At 24.8% G+C, this 22,472-nt stretch overlaps 1 protein-coding gene across 6 annotated transcripts in view; it reads left to right on the forward strand.

Moving 5' to 3' along the window:
• Window positions 1–22,472, forward strand: part of LOC122855273 (hormone receptor 4-like) — a 42,458-nt gene that overhangs the window by 15,151 nt on the left and 4,835 nt on the right. The window contains exons 2-8 of one of the 6 annotated variants that reach the window (XM_044156542.1): window positions 393–443; window positions 16,230–16,334; window positions 17,334–18,884; window positions 18,988–19,639; window positions 19,710–19,920; window positions 20,060–20,596; window positions 22,317–22,451. In XM_044156542.1, the coding sequence (XP_044012477.1) occupies window positions 16,235–16,334; window positions 17,334–18,884; window positions 18,988–19,639; window positions 19,710–19,920; window positions 20,060–20,596; window positions 22,317–22,451 (3,186 nt within the window). In that variant the 5' untranslated portion in view covers window positions 393–443; window positions 16,230–16,234. Of the gene's footprint in view, window positions 1–392; window positions 444–4,999; window positions 5,080–9,490; window positions 9,616–13,362; window positions 13,838–16,229; window positions 16,335–17,333; window positions 18,885–18,987; window positions 19,640–19,709; window positions 19,921–20,059; window positions 20,597–22,316; window positions 22,452–22,472 lie in introns of those variants that run through there. The other 5 variants (XM_044156551.1, XM_044156534.1, XM_044156506.1 and 2 more) reach the window with 5 other exon arrangements.

A 22,472-nucleotide genomic window follows, 5' to 3' on the forward strand; every position in this document is an offset into this window, starting at 1 on the left:
TTGAATAATCTTGTTTAATAAATAAATATATTTTATCTTGTCATTTTTTTTTATTTTTCATTAATTAAATATATATATAAATTAATGATGATCAAATTTTTATTATATATATATTTTTTTTTTTATGTTGTATAAGAGAGTTGAATTCAAATAATTACAATTTCATTTTTTTTTTCCATACGAAATGATAATTTAAAAAAAAAAAAAACAGAAAATTGTTTTTCTCAATTTTTACGCATCTTTATACCGATATTAATTTTTACATAATATTATTATCATTAATTATTATATAAATTAAAAATAATTTATTATATTTATATAAATATTTTTAAGTTGGCTATTTTAATGATTTTTTTTTTGTATTTTTTCATTATTTCTTGGTATATTTTTAGGTGAATATCTGTCGGGATTGAGGTGGGAGTAACAAGATGAAGGAAGAAGAGGTGAGGTATAGAAGTTGGAGGGCAAGGGGTAGAAAATAGTTGTTATAGATAGCAGCAAATGGCCTAGAAACAGTGTGCGGCAGCTTGGTGTTTTTGACCCTTTGCCTGGCTACCGCTTCTGGGCCATTGCAACACACACACACACACATCTATATATATATACATATACATACACAATGAAAGAAAAATAGTCTACATTATTTAATGCCTTTTGTATTAAATTCTAAAAAAATATTCTTACTGGCACTATAGACATAGATATATTTTTTTTTTGAATTATTAAACAATTTTTAAATTTATCGATAATTTTTTTATATTGTTTTTTTTTTTTTTTTTAGATCTTAATAAATTATGTAAAATATATATTATTATTATCATTATTTTAATAAATAATTATAGTTTAATAATTTTTATTCAAATTTTTAAAATAGATATTACGACATAAATAAATTTATTAATTTTTTAAAAATAAAATTGGAGCAGAGGAAATGTCAATTTACTTTTTTTTTTTTCTTCCATTTTTTAATATATATATATTGTTTATTTATTGACACTTTTTTTTTTTATTTTAAGCATTGAATTTATTTATTTGTTTGAATAAAATTAAAAAATTATAAGACATATTTAATATGACAATATTTATTGAACACGAACGATTGAAGTGCGCGAGCGCAATATGGCAAAATAAATGTCGGTCGCGTTAGTCGCGATGATGATGTTGATGATGATGATGGTGCCGGCAAGGCGAGGCAACTTTCTCTTCTATTCAATCAACAATATTCTCAAACATACTTCCTGTATTTTTTTACCCTTTCTATATACCCATTTTCCTTTTCATATTATAGCAGAAAAAAAATAAATATAAAAAAAATCATTATAATATTTATAAAATTTTTAAATAAATATTACACACATGCTGAACATATTAACTCTACATTACTCTGATTATAAAATTTCTGAATAATAATACACTAATAATATCCGTTCAATATATATAATATTTATTTAAAAAAAAAAAAAAAACTTGGAATAAACAGAAAAAATAGAAAAAAATCTAAATCAAACAAAAAACAAATAATAATAATAACAGTTATAATTTATACTCCAAAAATTAAAAGTTAATTATTAATTAAATTAAAAATTTAAAATAACAATTTACATGTTTTATGTACTCATTTTATAACTGCAAAATCCCTATTTTAGTTTTTGTTAAAAAAAAAAAAGAAAAAAGAAATGTATATTTACGTAAGACTGGAAATACGATCGTTGGCTGGATTTACACACAATCTTTCTCTCTCAAACTAAAGTTATTTAACAATTTTTTTTTTTTATTTTTATTTTCTCTATATAGTAACCGGAAATAATTTAGTACGTTAACCCCTATATGTATATATGTATATATATATAAATCTGACAATAGCTGAAACCAGGTCTAGCCAAATTCAAATAAATATTTATTATAAAATTTTATTATTATTGACTGCGATAATGTTGAATTTTTTTTATTTATATATTATATCGATTAAACGATATATCATAATAATGGTTATTGATAATTTAATATGGCTTGTGTGTCTATCATAATTTTTTGTATCTAAAAATCTAAAACTCAGATATACTATATATATATTCTATGGTTATAATAAATAAATATATATAGAGTATTATTATGGGAGGAGATAAAGGTCGTTGGCCTCGAAGAGCAAACCAGGAGCAAAGCAGGAGAATTGAGGGGTAACGATATTTCAAATAGAGTGGGAGATATTAAGGGATGGGGAAAGGACGCCCTTGCCCTTGGCATTGTCGCTCAATACGAATGCCCAGGGCTGTCCAAATCACTTCCTTTGCATATTAAAAACTCAAATATATATAAATTCATTCAAATTTAGTTTTTTACATAAAATTTGATAAATAAACATACAATTTTTATTAAAATTAACAACTAAATTAAACAAATAAGCTTCGAAATTATGAAAAATAATTTATATTTTATTTTATAAATGAAAAATTTATATTATCACTAATAAACTATATAATCAAAATAAATAAATAAATAAATTTGCAAATTGGAGTAATTTTTAAAATTTAATTGCTATGTTTTATTAATTAGTTTTAGTTAAAATGATATATAAATTATTATTTTATAAATTTTCATTTTATTTATTTAAAAAAAATATATATATATTTTTTTTTTTTCAATTTTATATTTACAATGTTTCCCCTTCAATTATGACTTTTGAGTAGTTTATATTATATATTTCAAGTGCGAGATATAAAAAAATATAAAAAAAAATTTAAAAAAAAAAAAAAAATTGGATAATAAAGTGTTTGGTGGTGGGCGTTTACGCATGCCCTCGGCCTTGCCCTTGGTCGATAGCCATCCCCCCATCAGGATATACACACAGTCAAATATATATATATATTTATACATAGGTACATATATATATAATACATATATAACGGTATGATATTATTTTACGCGTATACAGTTACGGTCTCATGATTTTTTAAATTTCTCTCTTTCATTTTTAAATATTTATTTTCTCTCATTTTCATTATCATTGTTCTTTTTAATTCAGTATAAAAACCACGTGGATATACACATAAAATAATTATTCATTCAACACCATAAAAATATATACTCAATTTATTAAATTTAAACTATCAATATAATTTTATTGATGAATGATAAATGACCTTAACCTCATCTTCTATGTAATACAAATTTTTTTTCAACCTTAACATTTACGTAAATGTCAGTGGTCCACAATATCCAATACCATGATTAATTGACGCAATAATTGATTGAATTATTTAAATAAAATATTGAAATAATATTTATATAAAAAAAAAACCCATCCAAGTACTTAAAAGATATATATGAGTAAAAAGAAAGGGCAAAGAAATGAGGACAACCATGATAGAAGAAAGAAAAAAAAAAAAACAACTCATAATTGCTTATAATAAAATAAAAAAAAATAAATAAAATAAAAGGGTAAAAAAAAAAAGATTTATGTGCCAATGAATTGGTGGTTGTTCTGACTGTATACTTGTATGAGTTGGAATTCTATTAAAGCGATGAAATGTCAGTATTTTAATACGTGTGTGTGTGTAGGTTTTTATTTAATTTTTTTTTTATTTTGGAGTGTGTATATATACAGAGGGAATACATGAGTTTATATATATAAATTTTTTTTTATATTTTTTTTTTTCTTGTATATAAGCGCGAGGACACAGGGTGAACGACCGCAGGGGCACTAGGCTGCTCACAGCAACTACCCCTCTTGGTTTATTCCTTCCTTCTATCTTTCAGGGTGTATATGTGAAATTCAAAGTTATATGTATTTGGTCCCGCGCATAACAACCAAGAAGAGAAAATTACAGTTTGCGCTGTATAAAGGGAGTTTAAGTGGTAGAAAGACAAAGACAAAACCAATGAGGATCAATACAGGGCCACGTGGTTATTCAACCACCACTAATACTACAATAATAATTTTGCGTTCTCAATTTTAATATTAAATTTATTTCATTTATCTATAAATATGAATAATATAACAAAAAAAAAAAAAAAATCATTTTCTATTTTTCAAATTAAATTAATTATAGGTATTTTTGATTATTTTTAATTAAAAGAAATTATACTTTTTTGTAAAATATTAATACCATAAAGATAATATAAAAATATAATCAATTTATTAATCAATATTTATTTAAAAAAAATAAAATAAATAAGATAAAATAATTTTGATAATAATAAATAAAGGAAAAAAATATAAAAATAGTTTTCCTGTATAATAAAATTTTTCCTATATATGCAGACCCCTTATTCGGAGTCTAGGTCGGTCATTCACCCTGGCAGCTAACAACCCCTAACATTTTCATCCCTTCTCATAGTGACTGTACTATTTTACTCCCCGATTTTCCTTTTGGCTTTAACGTATATATTTGTCTATGTATTTTATACAGTCTTTGGTATCACTAATACTTTTAAATTTCCACCACTCAAAATTCACTTGAATGTATATGTATACAACCACCGCCCCTTAAATCCCCATTTTTCTACCCTCTTTTATGTATATACAACGATAACTATGAACATCGTGTGCGCACAGATGACGTCAGTCGCGGAATATCTCTCAAACTGCTATTCCTCTTTATTGTTAAATATTATTATTTGTTTTTCCGCATTTGTCAATGGACTTTAAACATATAAATAATTCAATTAATTGAATATCAAAATAGTAAAAGATTAAATTAATTTATTAAATTCATTAAAAATGAAAAAAAAGTGGAAAAATGTTTTTTTTTAAATCATTCGGTATGTGTGTGTAAGTGTGGTGTTTGTTTATTTTTTTTTTTTTTATCTATTTTAATTTTTTACTATGAAAACAATGAATAATAATAATAATAATGTTAATTTTTTTTTTTTTATTATAAATCATTAGTGAATTTAAATTTGTGAATAAAATAATATTTATTTATATTATTTTTTGTTTTTGGTTTAATCAATATTTGTGATATTTATGGGATTAAAAAAAAAAAAAAAAAATGTAATTTTTTGTTACGTGAGACCACACATCATTACCTTCGTGTGTTTCATATAAAAATATATTTTTTTTCCAACAAGATAATTAAGGTGCGTGCTAACATAATATTTTCCGCATTTAAATTTTCATTTTTATATATTTAACTAGTTGTTTTTTATTTTATTTTATCTCACTATTAAAATTTTTTTTTTTTGCTGCAATTTTATTTATCTTTTTTGTCTTTATTCTATATATTTTTATAGACTGCATAGAGTACAACACGATCAGTGGTTACGTTTGAATATTTTTCAAAGAGAAAGTTTGTGTGTGACCTCAGTCAGAGGATTCTCTCACAACAGAGTAGAGCACACTATTTATTATTTTTTATTCAACAAGAGTTAAAAATAGTTTATCATGCAATTTTATTTATTTTTTATTTTTGCATAAATTGTTTAGTTTCTTTCAAGTATTTTGTATATTAGGTATTAATTAAAAGTATGTTTTAAAATGTCATTGTCACGGAAAAGTCTCAACGAAAAAAATACTGATGATATAAAAAAGTTTGGTCAAAATCAAATTAAAATTGATAAACTCACCCTTGTTGCAGTTGACGATGAAAATTTCGGATTGATGTCATTGGCTTGTCTCATTTAAACTCATATCATCTGTAACAATAATTAAAAAATTAAAAATACAGTCATATGATAATGAAGTAAATATATTTTCCTAATAGCTGACTAAATAAATAATTTGAAAAAAGAATAATAGCTTCAAGAAAAGATAGAAACGATATAAATACGTTTGCTTAAATAAAATATTCAACGACCCTATATTATAATTAACACATGGACCTATAATTATCATTAATTTATTTGACCTAAAAATTTGTCATTTTACATTTCACATTTTACATTGATGCGAGCTACTTTAGCGTAATATTTTGCGCTTCATCATAGAGCTAAATTCTCGAAGTCGATTCGCGACTCAAGTTAGGAACTCGATATATCATATCGACTTTAAATTTTCACTTGGATAAGAGTTAAATGCAGAATAAAATTATTGATATATAAATTGTATATTCCTATATATCAATTAAATTATTAAAAAATAACAACAACAAAAAAAGAACAGATGCGAAATGAGCCCTTGACCTTCTGATCAAAACTTGTCATCAAAGAGTGAAAGGCCCAACAAATAAATACCACATGTATTTATTTATACATTTATTTATTTATGTTATATGTTGATTTACACCCACACACATCCACATTTACCTTTCACACATAATTCAATAAAAAAAAAAAAACCACCATACAGCAATATATTTATTGAGATAGTTTTGCTGGATGGTCGTGTGAGTCTCCTGCGAAATCGAAAGGATATTTTCTATGCCCGTAATTTTAAATGCCTGAATTGTATATAAACCAGTATCTATAATCAACATCTATATACATACAACAAGTACATATAAATTTAACAGTGTGAGACTAGGCCTCTTGCAGTTGTGCTTAGTCGCTTCCGCAAAACTTTCACCATTGTTGAAAAAAAAAAAAAAGTTAAAAGTTTAAAAATAAAGAGACAACACACGAGTGAAATGAAAAAATGAATAAAAAAAAAAAATATAATTTTAGTGACGGAAGAATAGTTCATTGAACTTTTTTCAATTTTTTTATCAAATTTCTATATAGATTGTTTTTTTTTTTTTGTAATCTTTTCATGTTGCATGTCAGCGAGTGGGAGGAGAGTCATTGAAATTTTTTAATTGTTTATTTATTTTTATTATTTATGAAATTGAAAGTCAACGAGATTGGCCGAGAGAAAGGTCAAACTCAATGAGGAAGTATATGAATTATATTTTTATATTTATAATAGATATAAATGTTGAATTAAGAATTGTTAACTTTCTATAATGTTTGCACACAAGTTTATGATTTAGTGACAAATTTTAACGTTTTATTTATTTTTTTTGTTTTCTTAATAATTAAATTCATAGTGGCAAATGAAATATAAAAAATATCATTTTTACTTTTTATAGTATATAGATAAACTTTTTTTAATGATGTATTTTAATGGTTAATTAAAAAAGAATTAAAAAAACAAATGTTTATTTTCAATACTCTATTTTTTTTCTAGCAATTTGTAGATAAAATAGAAATAAAAAATTACCGCGGAAGAGAATTTAAGAGGGAAAGCGTGTCGTCATAAATTTTCTGCTAACAAAGTCGTTCGCAATGAAAAAAAAAAAAAAAAGTAATAATGAAAACTAAATAAACATTTTTAAAAAATAAATGAAATAATTTGCAAAAGTTTTTTTTTTTTTCTTTATATAGACTTTTTGTTGTTAAAATAAATAATAATTGAGTAATAAAATTTTATACTGTCAACAGTATAAGGGTTTCAAGGGAAAGTTTAAATTTTCTATTCATAAAATTATAAGATGAATATAAAAAAAAATCAGGTCACATAAACAAAATAATAATAGTAAAAAAAAAAAAAAAAAAGGTTTTTTCAATGTATATATTTTGAATTTTTTCATATATTTTATTCAATCTGGATAATTTTATTTTACGCAAAAATAAAAACTGGATAAATTATAGGAAAATTACTCCAAAAAAGTTTGTCATATATAAAAATATTTCCTTAAAAAAATCATACAAGACAAAAAGCTCATCTTAAAAAATTAATAAAAAACCCTTTTTCAAAAAATAAATCTACTATGATTATTATTAAATTTTATTTTCCATTTGATAATGAGAGTTGTTACTGAAAGTAATAGCGTAGGCAATATATATATTTCTATATAAACTATATAGTAAAATAAAATTGAGAAGGGTTATGCAGCTTCCACTTCTATTTTTCACCAACAAGTGAAACAAAACGGGGATAAAAGTGCGTTTAAATTTTGCATTAGTATGATTTTCACAAACTCCCCCATCACATAACATTTCTCCTTCTCTTAAAATTTTCTATGTCTGTTTTTCTATGAATTTATCTTCCTTACAATCACTATGTTGCATTTACTCACTCACTCACTTGAATATACTTATAAATCCAACAACATTTTAAATGTTCTTACTCTCTCTTTTTTATTTATTTATTTATTTTTATTTTTATTTTTTTTTTTACTCTAGGCTCTCTTGCTCTCTCTAGCTCTCGTCGGTCTATGCTTAGTTTATATCACCCTCCTGCCCCGTAGCCTCTTGCGCACCGTAAAGCCCCAACGTTTGCCCGTGGCCGCTGTCCCAGTCGTCGCCCTACTTTGTCCAAGCCAACTCCGCTCAGGCTAAACTGTATTATTACTAAACAATATTTAGCCGGGATTTTTAATTTTTTTTTTTTTTTTTTTTTGTGCTTAAATGGACAGCATAGCTTGCCAATAAATATATTTTTTTCTTTTTGCAACCCTTATAATAATAAAAGCAAAAAAAAAATAAAACAGATTGATAAAATTAAAATTAAAATACAAGATTTGACCTAGTGATAAATATTTAAATTAATTTCTATTATTTTATATCAATTCAAATATATTAACCACGTGTTGAATAAGTAAAAAAATAAAAAAAGTCACTGTTAAATTCAATTATCATTATCAAATAAAATATCAATTTACTAATGACTTAAAAAAATCAAAGTGCCATTATAATATTTATTCAAATATTGAATATTGATATTAATTTAGAGTTTTTATCATTTCGATAAAAATTAATTTAAAAAAAAAAAAAATATAATAAAATAACAACAACAAAATGATAAAGATAAAAAAATAAATGTCACGATGGCCTTGTATTAGGTGAAAATATATTGATGATTAATAACGATCATAATTAAAATAATACTACAAAGTCAATGAACTTTTATTTATTTTTTTTCATTCTCTTGATTAATGATTTATTTTTAGTTATAAATATATATTAAATGTCTATATAGCAATTTTATAAATGCCAGTGCCACAGTGGCATCGTTTGTCGCGTTGACAGACAACAAAAAATATAATTATAAAAAATAAAAATAAACATTTAATAGTTTGTGAAAGAGAAAGACAATATATATATATAAATAAAAAAAAAAAAAAAAATTAATATATAATCAAGTATTACTATAATGCGAACAAGTGTCGAGTGAACGTCCTGGCTTACAAGGACACAACAAGCTCGCCTATGCCAAAGCGTGTCGATATTTTTTTTTCCTTATTTTTTTTTTTCACTTTTATTTGTATATATATATATATATATTTTAATTGTGATATGACTAAGTACATTGAATGCAATCACTGCCTGGATTTAATAGTCAAGTATTAATCCTTGATCGATCACAAGGATGATAATAAAATTATAAAAATATAAAATATATATTTTTTATTCAATTAAAATGATTAATATTTAAATTTATAATATACACATTTAATGTTAAATATTTGTGACCTACAAAGAACGAAATTAATTAAATAAAAATAGATAAAATTTAATAAATATATATATTGTGAGTGTTATCAATTAGTAAATAGACATTTGTGCTGATTGTTTTTTTTTTTTTATACTTGCAAAAATTATAAAATATATATAATCAACGAAAATTAAGTTTCATGGAATTTATTTATAACTGAGGAATATGAATTTTCAATTATCGATGTCGTGAGCTGAAAAAATGTAAGTTTAATCTATTTACATTAAATATTTAAATTAATATATCTATCTCAGCAATATATACAAAATTTTATTTCGAAATATTAATTTTAAGAAAAAAAACAATATTAAATCTGATGATCATGCTGAGTTTGTGTGTGTGTTTTCAAGTACGCATAAAGGTCTAGGCCACCTTCTCAATTTCACGTGTCTTCCGTGTGTCATTTTGAATATATAAAGCCAAAATACTAAAATTACTTTCTTTAAATTATAAAAAATATAAAAAAGTAATAATTAACAAGTTAACGAAATAAAAAAGAAATATAAAAATTCAAATTTTCTTTTCTTAATTAATGCATTACTTTATTTTATTTTTTATTTATTTATTGATTGATAATTAAATCATTTAATAATTGTCATTAATTAAATTATTATTTTTTGTTTGGCAAATTAAAATTTGTAAATATATTAGCATAGATGCTAAAAAAAATGAAAATTAATAATTTTTGATCTTAATATGTATATTAAAATAAATAATGTTGTAATGTACATAGTAAGTACATAGAATTTAACCGGATGACGTGCTCAAATATCGTACACAAAGTAGTAAAAAAAAAAAAAAAAAATAAAAAAAAAATAAAATAGTTTTAATAATAATAATAAAAAATAGCGGAGGCCACTGCTCGACTCGTCGGTTAGAGTTCTATTCGTTTCGTTAGTACGTCGTTTGTGCGCACGCCCTCGACGATTTAGTCTGTTTTCTCTCTCTTGAACATAAACCGAGGTCTCGACGGCTTCTACATTGGGATAGGTCGTGGTTATGCTTTAACGCTTTATACCAAAAGCTGCGTCACCGTTAGAAACAAAAACAAAAATTAATATATACTATTCCAAGTATTTGAAAAATTAAAAAATTATTTTTTTCAATACTACAAAAATAGACTGATAAGTAATTGGTTTTTTTTTTTTTTCGATATCAAGCAATTATTGTTAATTTATCTATTTATTTTTTTTTGTAAAAGAATTTTCTAAAAAATAATATTTTTTTTTTTTTTTTTGTTTAAATAAATATAAATTTATATTGAGTGATGTGATGATGTCACTGTGGCCATGACACGAGTCAACGATACACAACAGCAACGTGTACCCTGAGAATGTCAAAGATCGGTGGCAGGATGATGGGCGTCTTTTCAAGGATTATTTAAAAAAAATAAATAAATAACGAAAGGAATATTACAGGAGTTTGTCATAAGTGAATTTTAATATTGAAATAATTCTTAAATATATATAAAAATAATAATACAAGTAAGTTACTTTTTTATAGAAATAAAATTGAAATCTAATTGCGATAAAAATTTTTTAATTTTAATAAAAATATATTATCAAGGTATTAATAATAATATCATGTCCTCGTGAAACGTACAATGTTTCATGCTTGATTAGAAATATATATCGAAATATAAAAAGAAATATATATTTTTTTCAAATAAAAAAAAATTAATTACACTTGGCGGATACTGCAACAAGATCATGGACAAACTTGTCAATATGACAAATTTATAATTATCATTAAAATATATCATTTACAAGGATATCTAAGAATTCATCTTTATGAAAAATAAAAAAAAAAATTTAAATAGCAATTAACTATAAAAAAATTGAAATATAAAAAAGAGCTTTTTACATATTTTATCTTTTTCTTTTTTAATTTGTTTATTGTTATCTTAATGAATAAAAAAAATTAAATAAAAAAAAAAATGTTTAAATAAAAATAAATAGAAAGTTGATGATGGTTATTTTGATTTAGGCCCCCGGAAGTCTATCGCGCTTTCACCCCAAAGAACGTGTCTTGAAATATAAAGAAAAAAAAATTTTTTTTTTAACGAACTACTGACTGCTGCACTCGTTAACTCGACAATATAGTTCACACAAAATTATGTAATATAAAATTAATGTATTATAACAAATATGAATTTGAAATAATTAAAAAAAAATAATGCAATTATTATCAAAATATACCTAATAATTCTAAAATAAAAAAAACCGCATATATTATCAATAAAATGCCCAACAATATAATAATTAATTGATATTAAAATATATATTTAATTTTAATAAAATTATCTAAAATATATATAATAAATTAAAGATATCAATTGGTGATAAGTGATAAAAAATAAATTAATAGTTAAATAAAATAAAAAAATATTGTAGACAAGAATATGTATGTACACAACAACAACTTCTAATATGCAATACATACCGTTGTTGTTGGTCGCGCTCATAGTTAGTGTGATTGACATTACAAAGTATGCCATGGCCGTCTAGCTTGCAGCAGTTTTATTGCAACGAGCTAGCTTAGCTATTCGTATAAACGGAATAAAATGCAGTATAGTACATCGCCTGCCACTGTTCACACACATATATATCTATATATATAAATTTATAACATTTAATCCCCCTAAACCATCCTCATATATATACATTTTTTTTTATCACAATCAATTATTCAAATTAACAAAAAAAAAATATCAAATTTTATAAAAGAAAATCAAATCTAATATGAAATTAATACAAATTTTTATCTTTTTATATTTTATTAATTAATTAATTAATTAATTTGTTTTTTTTTTTTTTGTATTATCACTTGGCATACTTTTACTTTCATCATCATCATCATCAGCAGCATCATCATCTCAATACTTTCATCGAAAAACAAAAAAAAAAAAAGTGAAAAAACAAATAAATTTTAAGAAAAAAAAAAGAGCCAAAAAAAAAAAATGTAGTATATAATATTTGAGAGCAAAATGACTGGGTTACATGCGTGTAAGAAGGAAAGCATAAATTATAAAAAAATATATATAGATATATATTAAATAAATAAATAAAAAAAAAAAGACACAAAAGTAACGGAGAAGAGTGAAAGTTTTTCGAACGAACGGATCGCGAGAGTTTTTGGCATTGGGCCTCTCTCTGATGGAGGAGATTGAAACCGATGAAATTAAAGAGAGATAAAAATATACAAGTGGGGAAAGATTGTAGATTATCGAGGTCACTGGTTACCACTACTATCAACCAATAATACCAGCTTCAATATTAATTCAACAATACATATGTATATGTATATATTATACTCTTGAAAAAATAAAAATTTAAAAATGTTATATTAAAAAAAAGCGTATCTGTGGCTGTGAAGAAATAACCACACACGCACTTGTAGTTTTTTATATATATATATATTTGGTGGAGTGCTGAGTTTCGGGGATTTTCGACTCAACAACATTTGTGTATAAGACCAACTCACACACTCAACTTTCGTGTGGCCCAAAAAAAAAAGAAAAAAAAAAATTAAAAAAAAAACTTTCGGAAAGAACCGCGTACTCTTCAATCGTGCTTCTGCACTCGAACGAATAAGTTGTCAAAGAAATAATTTTTAAAAAATTTCAAATTTCAAAAAAAAAAAAAAAAACTATAACTATTGAAGTTTTTAAAATTTAAATTATTGAAGTTTTTAAAAATATAATTATTGAAGTTTTCAAAAATTAAATTATTTAATTTTTTAAATAAAAAAAATTTTTTCAAAGTTTAAAATACATTTGAAGTTGAAATTTTATTTTAAAAACAATTATTATTATTACTTCAGTTTGTTAAAAAAAAAAAAAAAGTTAATTAATTTTATTTTTAAAGTTTATGTCAGTTGATGATAATCAAAGTGATATTTTATCCAAAAAAGATAAAAAAAAATTGACAAAAAAAAAATAGTTGTTATATTCTGTTATTGTGAATAATTAATTGTTATTTATTTGGATGGTTTGTTAATTTAATATTTAATAGTAAAAAAATAATTTATAATATATATATTTTTGAAAAATATATGTATGTATTTATGAACAAGTAGTGAATCTGTGTCATAGTGAATTCAATGGACCTTGTGTGACTTGGAGACTTGGAGGATGTCGTTGTACACGTTGATTTTGTCCTCGAGGCTAATGGAGTTGGCTCTTGAGTGTACTTTTAGCCTCGACATCAACTAGATTTCAATTTATTCAAACAAAATAAAAAATATTTTTTTTTTTATACCGTTATTATTCCCAAAATGTGTTGACTCAAAAAATAATAAAACTGTCGACTAAAATTTTGAATGGATTTATCAAAATAACAATCGTCAAATAAATATTATTTTTTTTTTAAATTTGGATATTTAAAATGTGCGCTAAAATGAGTGTCCTACAAGGCAGACATCTAGGTACATATGAATATAATATTTTAAAAAATATTAAAAATATAATTTCTTTTTTTTAAATTCATTCATTTTATATACATATAACAAATTATTCATATAATAATTATGTTATGGTATGATTTTTTTTTTCAAGTTTAAATTAATGTTTTTTTTTTTATTTCTTTATTGTTTCCTTTATTTCAACCCCTCTTGTTAATAATACATTACTCAACATTTGAACATTTGATTACGATCACTCAACCATACAACTATCCTATTCGTGTTTTATATCGCCATCATGTGTTACGTAAAATTACCACAGTAGAAATCAGCACTAGTATTTTCATAAGTTAAATTAATAATATAAAAATTGAATAAATATCAATGAACATTAATTATAAAAGAAGATAAACATTTTCTAACTAACTTTTTTCTACTCCATTTTTTTGTATACATAAATACAGCTTGTTTTTTTTTTCGACAACTTTGTTATCTGTCAATGACAAAAAACAAGAAAAAAAGTTGAATAAAAAATCAATTAAAATAAATAGCATGACAATAATGACTACAATAATATAAATGATGATTAAAATGAGAAAAAAAAAAAGTAGAAAAAATTTAAACACAAAGAAAAAGAAACTATTTAAAAATGAAATTAATTTTGACGGGACAATATAACGGAAGAAACTTCCTCGTTCATTTATACATATATATTTTTTATAATATTTTTTCTACATAAATACATTTCGACTTATGACACAACATGGCAATGCTTGCCGTAGGAAAAGTAAGGTAAGGCCAGTGGTATAATAGAAACTTTCACTCAACAACCAAGAGGTTCAATGTACCGATCAGACTCCAAACTCTCACTAGTTTGTGGTTATTTATATTTTATTTATTATTATTATTTTATTTACAAAGAAATCGAGTTTAAACTTGATATAATTCAACAGTGAAATTATAAAAAAAAAAACAAAATGTTATATCTATTTTTAATTTTTATATCATATCTATTTTCTGTTATTTTTGTGGAAAGTAGAATTACAAGTCGAGTGTTATTAACCGGTAATACACATGAACCATAAAATTGAAAAAAAAAATAATAATATATATATAAAAACATATTACAGTTTAACCAGTCAAGTGTAAAGAAGAAAAAAAAAAATTGAAAGTAAATGCGGAAATGATGAAAATAAAAAAAATAATCAAGATGATAGTTTGTATATTTGTACAGTGATCTATGTCAGTATATAGTCAGACATGAAGTAATGTTAAATATAAAACAGTAAAAAATATTAAATAAATAATATTAAAATTTATAAAATATAATAATGACAAGATGGCACAAACGTGGGAGAACGACTTTCACCATTTGCCTGAAAGTCTCAACTTAATAAATGTATTTTAAATTACACATACATATAACAAAAAAAAAAAAAAATATATAGAACACAAGAAGAGTTCATCTGTCGTGTGAATAATATATATATATTCATACATATAATTCTTTTTTTTTATTTCTAAACAAAATTCTATATTGAAAAAAATAGAAAAACTAAAAAAAAAAAGATTATTGCCATTATTATCATGATCATTAACAAGTATAAAAATGACAGTGATCTTTAAATGAAAATGAAAATAAAGCTATTAAAAATGAATAAATAAATAAATAAATAAATAATATAATAAAATACTAGAAAAATATATTATTTCATAGAATATTATATACTATGCTTGATATTATTGTTGCATATATGTTACTGGTTGATAATCTATGAGTACACATATAAAATACGTTTAAATGTGTAAAGTAAAAAAAAAAAGTGTCAGTATATGCATGCATTGGTTACGCAAGAATGGTGGCGTGTGTGAGACTGGTGACCTACATTTATGCCAGGGAGCAAGGACCCCACATTGCATGCACCACGTATGTGTATGTATATGTATATTGCTTACGGTCGCGTCGGTCTGACTTCTCTCGGTCCACTACTCTTTTTCCCCCTCATCATCATTCTCATCTCTCCCACCACCCACTAATCACCCTCTTACCCCACTACTTAACTGCCCCATCACCTCACATATGTATATTCATATATACACATATATGCAAGTGCGATATATGAGACTCTCTTGGCTTGACATACGTTTGTCCCTGCCATCCAACATTTTTTTTTTTTTTTTTTTAAATTTATTTATAATAAATATGTTAATTTTCCTTTTTTTTTTTCTTTACAATTATTATTATTATTATATACTAGTTTTATTATTGTTATTGATAAAATATGTATTACTAGGATTTATTGATAATTTTTATTTTGAAATTTCAAGATTTATTTTTGTATGAAAAATTATTAATATTTTTGATTATTTTAATGATGATATTTTTATATAAATTTTTTTAATTTTATGATTACAGGAATTATGACCCTTACGAGCAGCCCGTGTGAGCTAGACAACATGAGCTTGTTTCAAGACTTCAAGTTGAAAAGGAGAAAGGTCGATTCTCGATGTAGTAGTGACGGTGAGAATTGTAATATTTATTTATTTTATGTTTATAAATTACTGGTAATTAATTTATTGGTAATTATAGATACATAATGAATAATTTAACAAATTTTTATGTATTTTTTTCTTTTGATTATTTAAAAATTTACTTGGTAATGGGGTTGATGATAATTTATCATAACTAATATTTATTAGATTATTTTAAATATATATAGCGATATGTAAATTAGAATTTTAATAAAATGATAGATAAATTTTAATTAATAAGCTAATTTTTTTAAATACATTTGTCATGTATTTTTTTTCATTTTGTTTACAGACAATTATATTTTCTAAATGACAGCATAATTTTATCAAAAATAAATAAATAAAATATTTATCATTAAATTTATTTGATAATAATTTAACTCTCGAGTATATAAAAAGATTAAAAAAATAATTTAAAAGCTGAATAACAAAAGTATAGAATACTTTGTTAAATTGTAAAATTTACATGATTTTACTAAATGAAAATTATTGATTTTCTTCAACAGATAATAAACCATTAAAATATTAAACAATGCGCAGATGCAACAATTTATAAATAACTCATTTTTAAATTATTCAAGTAATATATTCAAAAATTAATTATAAAAATTGTCAATGTCTATAAATCAAATATTTCAAACAATATTCAAAAGTCAAGTTTTAAAATATTCAAGTCAATCTTCAAACCCTTGTGATTAATTATATATTTGAAAAAATAAATAAATAAATAATATAAAGATAACAATAACACTCCCTACATAAGTCACATTGTTGTTTTATCAAAAGCCCTTGCCCTGACATGCACAAATACAAAAGCCCCATTATCACTTGAATATTAATCATTCACTGTGTGTCATCAATGTATATTCATCTATTCATTAAAATATATTTATTTATTTTAAAAAATTATATATCATTTTATAAAAATTAAAAAAATAAAATACACTAATTTAAATAATATAAATTTGAAAAAAAAAAATTATAACAGACTCGCCAGTGTCATTTGGATCAGCAAGTTCACCATCTGGAATACAGCCATCGGATGCACCATCACCAATAACTTTTCAAACACCTGGTGAGAGCATTGCTGATACATCAATATCATCACATGATATTATTATAAATACAATGCCTGGCTCATCATCATCATCATCGTCATCCTCGTCATCATCATCGTCATCGTCATTAACAGCCACAACAACAACGACAACAACAATAGCAACAACAGCAGCAACAACAACAACCACAACAACATCATCATCATCAACAACAACAACAACAGCAACAACAACGACAACTGGCTGTACAATAATTAAAGTTAAAAGTGAATTATTACGTGGTAGTCCAAGTCCTGTATCAATGCAACAACATAGAATTTGTCACAATAGTGTTATTGCTGGTACAACAACTGTTATCAATAATAACAATAATAATAATAGTAATAATAATGAAAATAATAATTCATCAACAACAACAAATAATAATAATATTAATAATAATAGAAATTATTGTCGTGATCAACATGAAAGAGATACACGTAATCGTACAACACCAACAACAACAACAATACGTGAAACACCATCACCAGATTCAGTATTTACTGAACCAATAAGTACAACAACACCAGTAACAACAACAACAATAATAACATCACATTTAAATTGTGATAATGATAATAATAAAAAATCATCAACATCACCATGTTGTATAGATAATAATAATCATAATGTAACAACAACACCACGTCAACAATCACCAAATATAATGAGAACAAATAGTCCTGAACGTTGTGATATGTCATCGGGTCAGACAAAACTTGATTCAGATAATTCTGTATTTGATGGTGGTGGTGGTGATAGTGATGGTAATTGTAATAGTGGTAATGGTGGTGTTAATAGTGGCTGTATTAATATTAATACCAATGGTACAAATAGTACAAATGGTACAAATAGTGATAGAACATTACGTGCTGATATATGTGGTCAACCAAGTCCATCCTCACAATATAACATTAATCAAGCACATAGTCCAAGCAGTAATTCATCATCATCATCACATAGTAATACCCAACAACACCATCATCATCATCAACAACAACATCAACAACAACAACAACAATCACCAACAACAACGAGAATAAGACCACCATCAGTACCTGTACATTTATTAGCTCATCAATTTTGGACACAAAATTCACAAGGTTTTGCTGCCCAAAGATTATTAAATGGTGTTATATCAAGTGCCGTTGGATATGGACAAAATATTGGTGGTAGTAATAATAATAATAATGGTGGAGGTGGTGGTAATAGTCTGAACAGTTCAAGTAGTAATACAAATTTAGGAAATGGACAAAATTCAAATGGTGGAAATAATAATAATAATAATAGTAATATAAATAATAATAACAATAATAATAATAATCAGGGAAATGGTATTGTTATAACGAATCAGGGTAATGGTGCAGTTTTAACAAATCAAGGTAATGGAGGTTTTACAATAACTAGTGGTAATTCAACATCAGTATCAACACCATCAACAAGTAAGAAAATTAATTTATATAAAAAATTTAAAATAGTTTAAAATGAAATTATAAATATTAATTTGTTTTTTTTTTTTTTTTTTTTGTGTTTTTTTAAAAAAAGATGACAGTGGAATGAAACCACCAGCACAAAGACCAGCACCATCGATACCACGTCCACCACCAACAGTTGTTATGGGTGAAGTTGGTGGTGTTAGAACAATGGTTTGGTCAGCACCAGCAATGGAACCAATACCACCACCAGCAGCATCATGGACAACAACATTATCATCATCATCATGTTCATCAACTGAAGAATCAGCAGCACAATTATTATTAAATCTTGGTCAAGAATCACGTGGTAAACCATCATCAAGTCCATTTACATCTGGACCACCATTAAATATGGAAAGATTATGGGCTGGTGATTTAAGTCAATTACCAGCAGCACAACAAATGCAAGCACTTAATTTAACAGCATCAAGTTCAAATCAATCTGGTTGGATTAGAAATGGGAATAGTGGTGGTGGTGGTGGAAATAATAATAATAATGGTAGTAGTGTTAATAACAATAATAATAATAACAACAACAACAACAACAACAATGGTGGTGGTGTTAAATCAGAATTATTAACTCAATCATCACAAACATTTACACCAACAACAGCATCACAAATACCCTCACAAGATCATGAAGAAGATGAAACACCAATGATTTGTATGATTTGTGAAGATAAAGCAACAGGTTTACACTATGGAATTATTACATGTGAAGGGTAAGTTTTTAATTTTTAAATTAAATACTATATTTATTTATTTATGTATTTAATGTTTTTTTTTAAATAGATGCAAAGGATTCTTCAAGAGAACAGTACAAAATAGAAGAGTATATACATGTGTTGCTGATGGTGTTTGTGAAATAACAAAAGCACAAAGAAATAGATGTCAATATTGTCGTTTTAAAAAATGTATAGAACAAGGTATGGTGCTTCAGGCTGTACGTGAAGATCGTATGCCCGGTGGCAGGAACTCCGGAGCTGTTTACAATCTTTACAAGGTCAGTTTATCATTTTATATATATAATATGTATTTTGGAATTTTTAATCAATTATTTATAATAAGTTTATTTTGTTTATGATAATAAATTATTTGATAAGATTTGATTTTATCGTTATTTTTGTTTTTTTGATCAGCAGGTTAAATATAAAAAGCACAAGAAACCAAATAAATCAAGTGGTGTTGTTAGTGGTGGTGGTGGTGGTGTTGTTGGCAGTGGTGGTGGCGGCGGTGGTGGTAATATTGGTAGTGTTATTAATGGTACTGGTGGACTGAGTGGTAACAAAAATTCAACTGTTGCAACAACAATGTTAGATAAACATATGGCTGCAGCAGTTGCTGCCGCAGCAGCTCAACACAATCATAATCAACATCAACAACAGCATCAACAACAACATCAACAACAACAACAGCAACAACAACACCAACAACAACATCAACAACAACAACAGCAGCAGCAACAACAACAACAACAGCAGCAACACCAACAACAGCAACAACAACAACAACAACATAGCCAACATACTAGTTCACTTATTCATCATCACAAAACATCAAATGATTCTCATAATTCACAACCAACACCGAGTCATCAGAGTCATCAAAATCATTCATCACATTCTGGTCATCTTGTAAATGGAACAATTCTCAAAACAGCACTTACAAATCCATCTGAAGTAAGTTTTAATTAATATTATTTTTTTTTTTTCTAAAATATAATAAATAAAACAGGAAAAAAATCATAAAAAGAGAAACTATACAATTTAAAAAGAAAAAAAAAAATCAAAATTCTTTATAGAAGCAAAAAGTCACGGTTGGTTCTTTGCACTTTCGTTAACTGCGTTGGCTATTATTGCACAATAAAAAGTTGTCAAGGTTTCCCTATTACGAAATATCCAATAGACAGAATAATTCAATGTTTATTTTTATTTATTTATTTATTTCCTTTATAATATTATTCTGTCTCAAAAAGATTAAACAAAAAAAATGTATATATATATATCTAAAGGAATTTTTTAAAAAAATAATAATATATATAAAATTTTCGTTAGAGGCCATGGCCAAAAGTGAAACCAGCCCCGAGGCATTTTATTTTGTTTTTTTCTTTATAATATCATCATGACAAGTTACTTTCACATTAATGGACAATTTGTATTTTTAGAATATATATATATATCAGTGATAAATTATCATGACTGATAATAAAATAAAAAAATTTCTAGTTTTTTTATTTATTTTTTAGATGATATTTTGAATAAAAAATACAAACAATAATTGAATAGATAAAATTAATTTTTATTAATTTAAAATAAAAAAAATTTATTAAATGATGATAATAATGATAGTAAAATAATGCAGAAAAAAAAAAACCAGGGACAATAGAAAATAAGCAACAACCGGTGCCAAGGACGGACAGTTCCCGTAGTGTCTTTCGTAACTTTGTGAAAGTCCACACAAGGGACACTGACCTCCTCCACCTCCATAATTGCAACCACCTCGTCTTCAACGTCAACGTCAACGTCATCTCTTCAACTTCTCCATATTATCTCAGTTTTGTTATAATTAAAGCTTTTAAATTCAATAACTTTCAAATCAATTGATTGTATTTATTTACACGGTAACATGAACAGTAAGCAATTATTAAAACAATAATTATTTTGTAATTAAATCAATAGACGAAATGAAATTCATTGTATTTTGATTAATAAATAATAATGAATCCAAGACAATGTCATAATTATATATATCAAAAAAGAAAAAATATTTAAAAAGCACAAAGCTTTTTTGTTGTATGAGAATTTTTATGACTTGATTGATCTTCATCATTAAAATCACCTACATATGTTTAGTAAACTTAGTAAACCACCTTGATTTATTTTATTTTCTTCATTCTTGAGATATATGTATAGACAGACATGATAATAAAGAAGAAAAAAAAAAAAAAAAAAAAAACGTGATTCAGAGTCACGAATCCGTGCCTCGACCTCGGGAAACCAGCCTCAGAAAGGTCAGTGAAAGGCGATTGATTTCACGTAGGAAGTGTTTGGTGGTATAAAAATTTCTTCGTCCCTTCTCTTCTTATTCAGTTACTTGTACCTCTAGACCAGTTATGTTGTGAAATATCCAACTACGTTTATTGGCCAAAGGATCACCTCAAAACTTTCTCTACTCGACCCTTTTTTTTTTTTTCCCTCATCTCTTTTCCTCTGTCTGGCTATTTTCTCTAATGTATATTATATATATTTTGATATCCAATCAATTTATAAACCATAAATTTATGATAATAAATAATTTTCTATAAAATAAAATATACTTTTATGGCTGACAAATTAAGTTTTATATCACTTGAATTTATAATTTTTAATAAATTTAATTTTTTTCTTTGCTTTTTTAAAGGTGGTACATTTACGACAACGACTGGATAATGCTGTTAGCAGTTCAAGAGACAGAGCTTTTCCATTAGACACAACAATTGCCATGATTCAAACACTCATTGATTGTGATGAATTTCATGACATTGCCAAATTACAGGTAATTAACAAGAAAAAAAAT

This window comes from Aphidius gifuensis, linkage group LG1 (assembly GCF_014905175.1).
Source record: "Aphidius gifuensis isolate YNYX2018 linkage group LG1, ASM1490517v1, whole genome shotgun sequence".
Classification (NCBI taxonomy): Eukaryota; Metazoa; Arthropoda; class Insecta; order Hymenoptera; family Braconidae; genus Aphidius; species Aphidius gifuensis.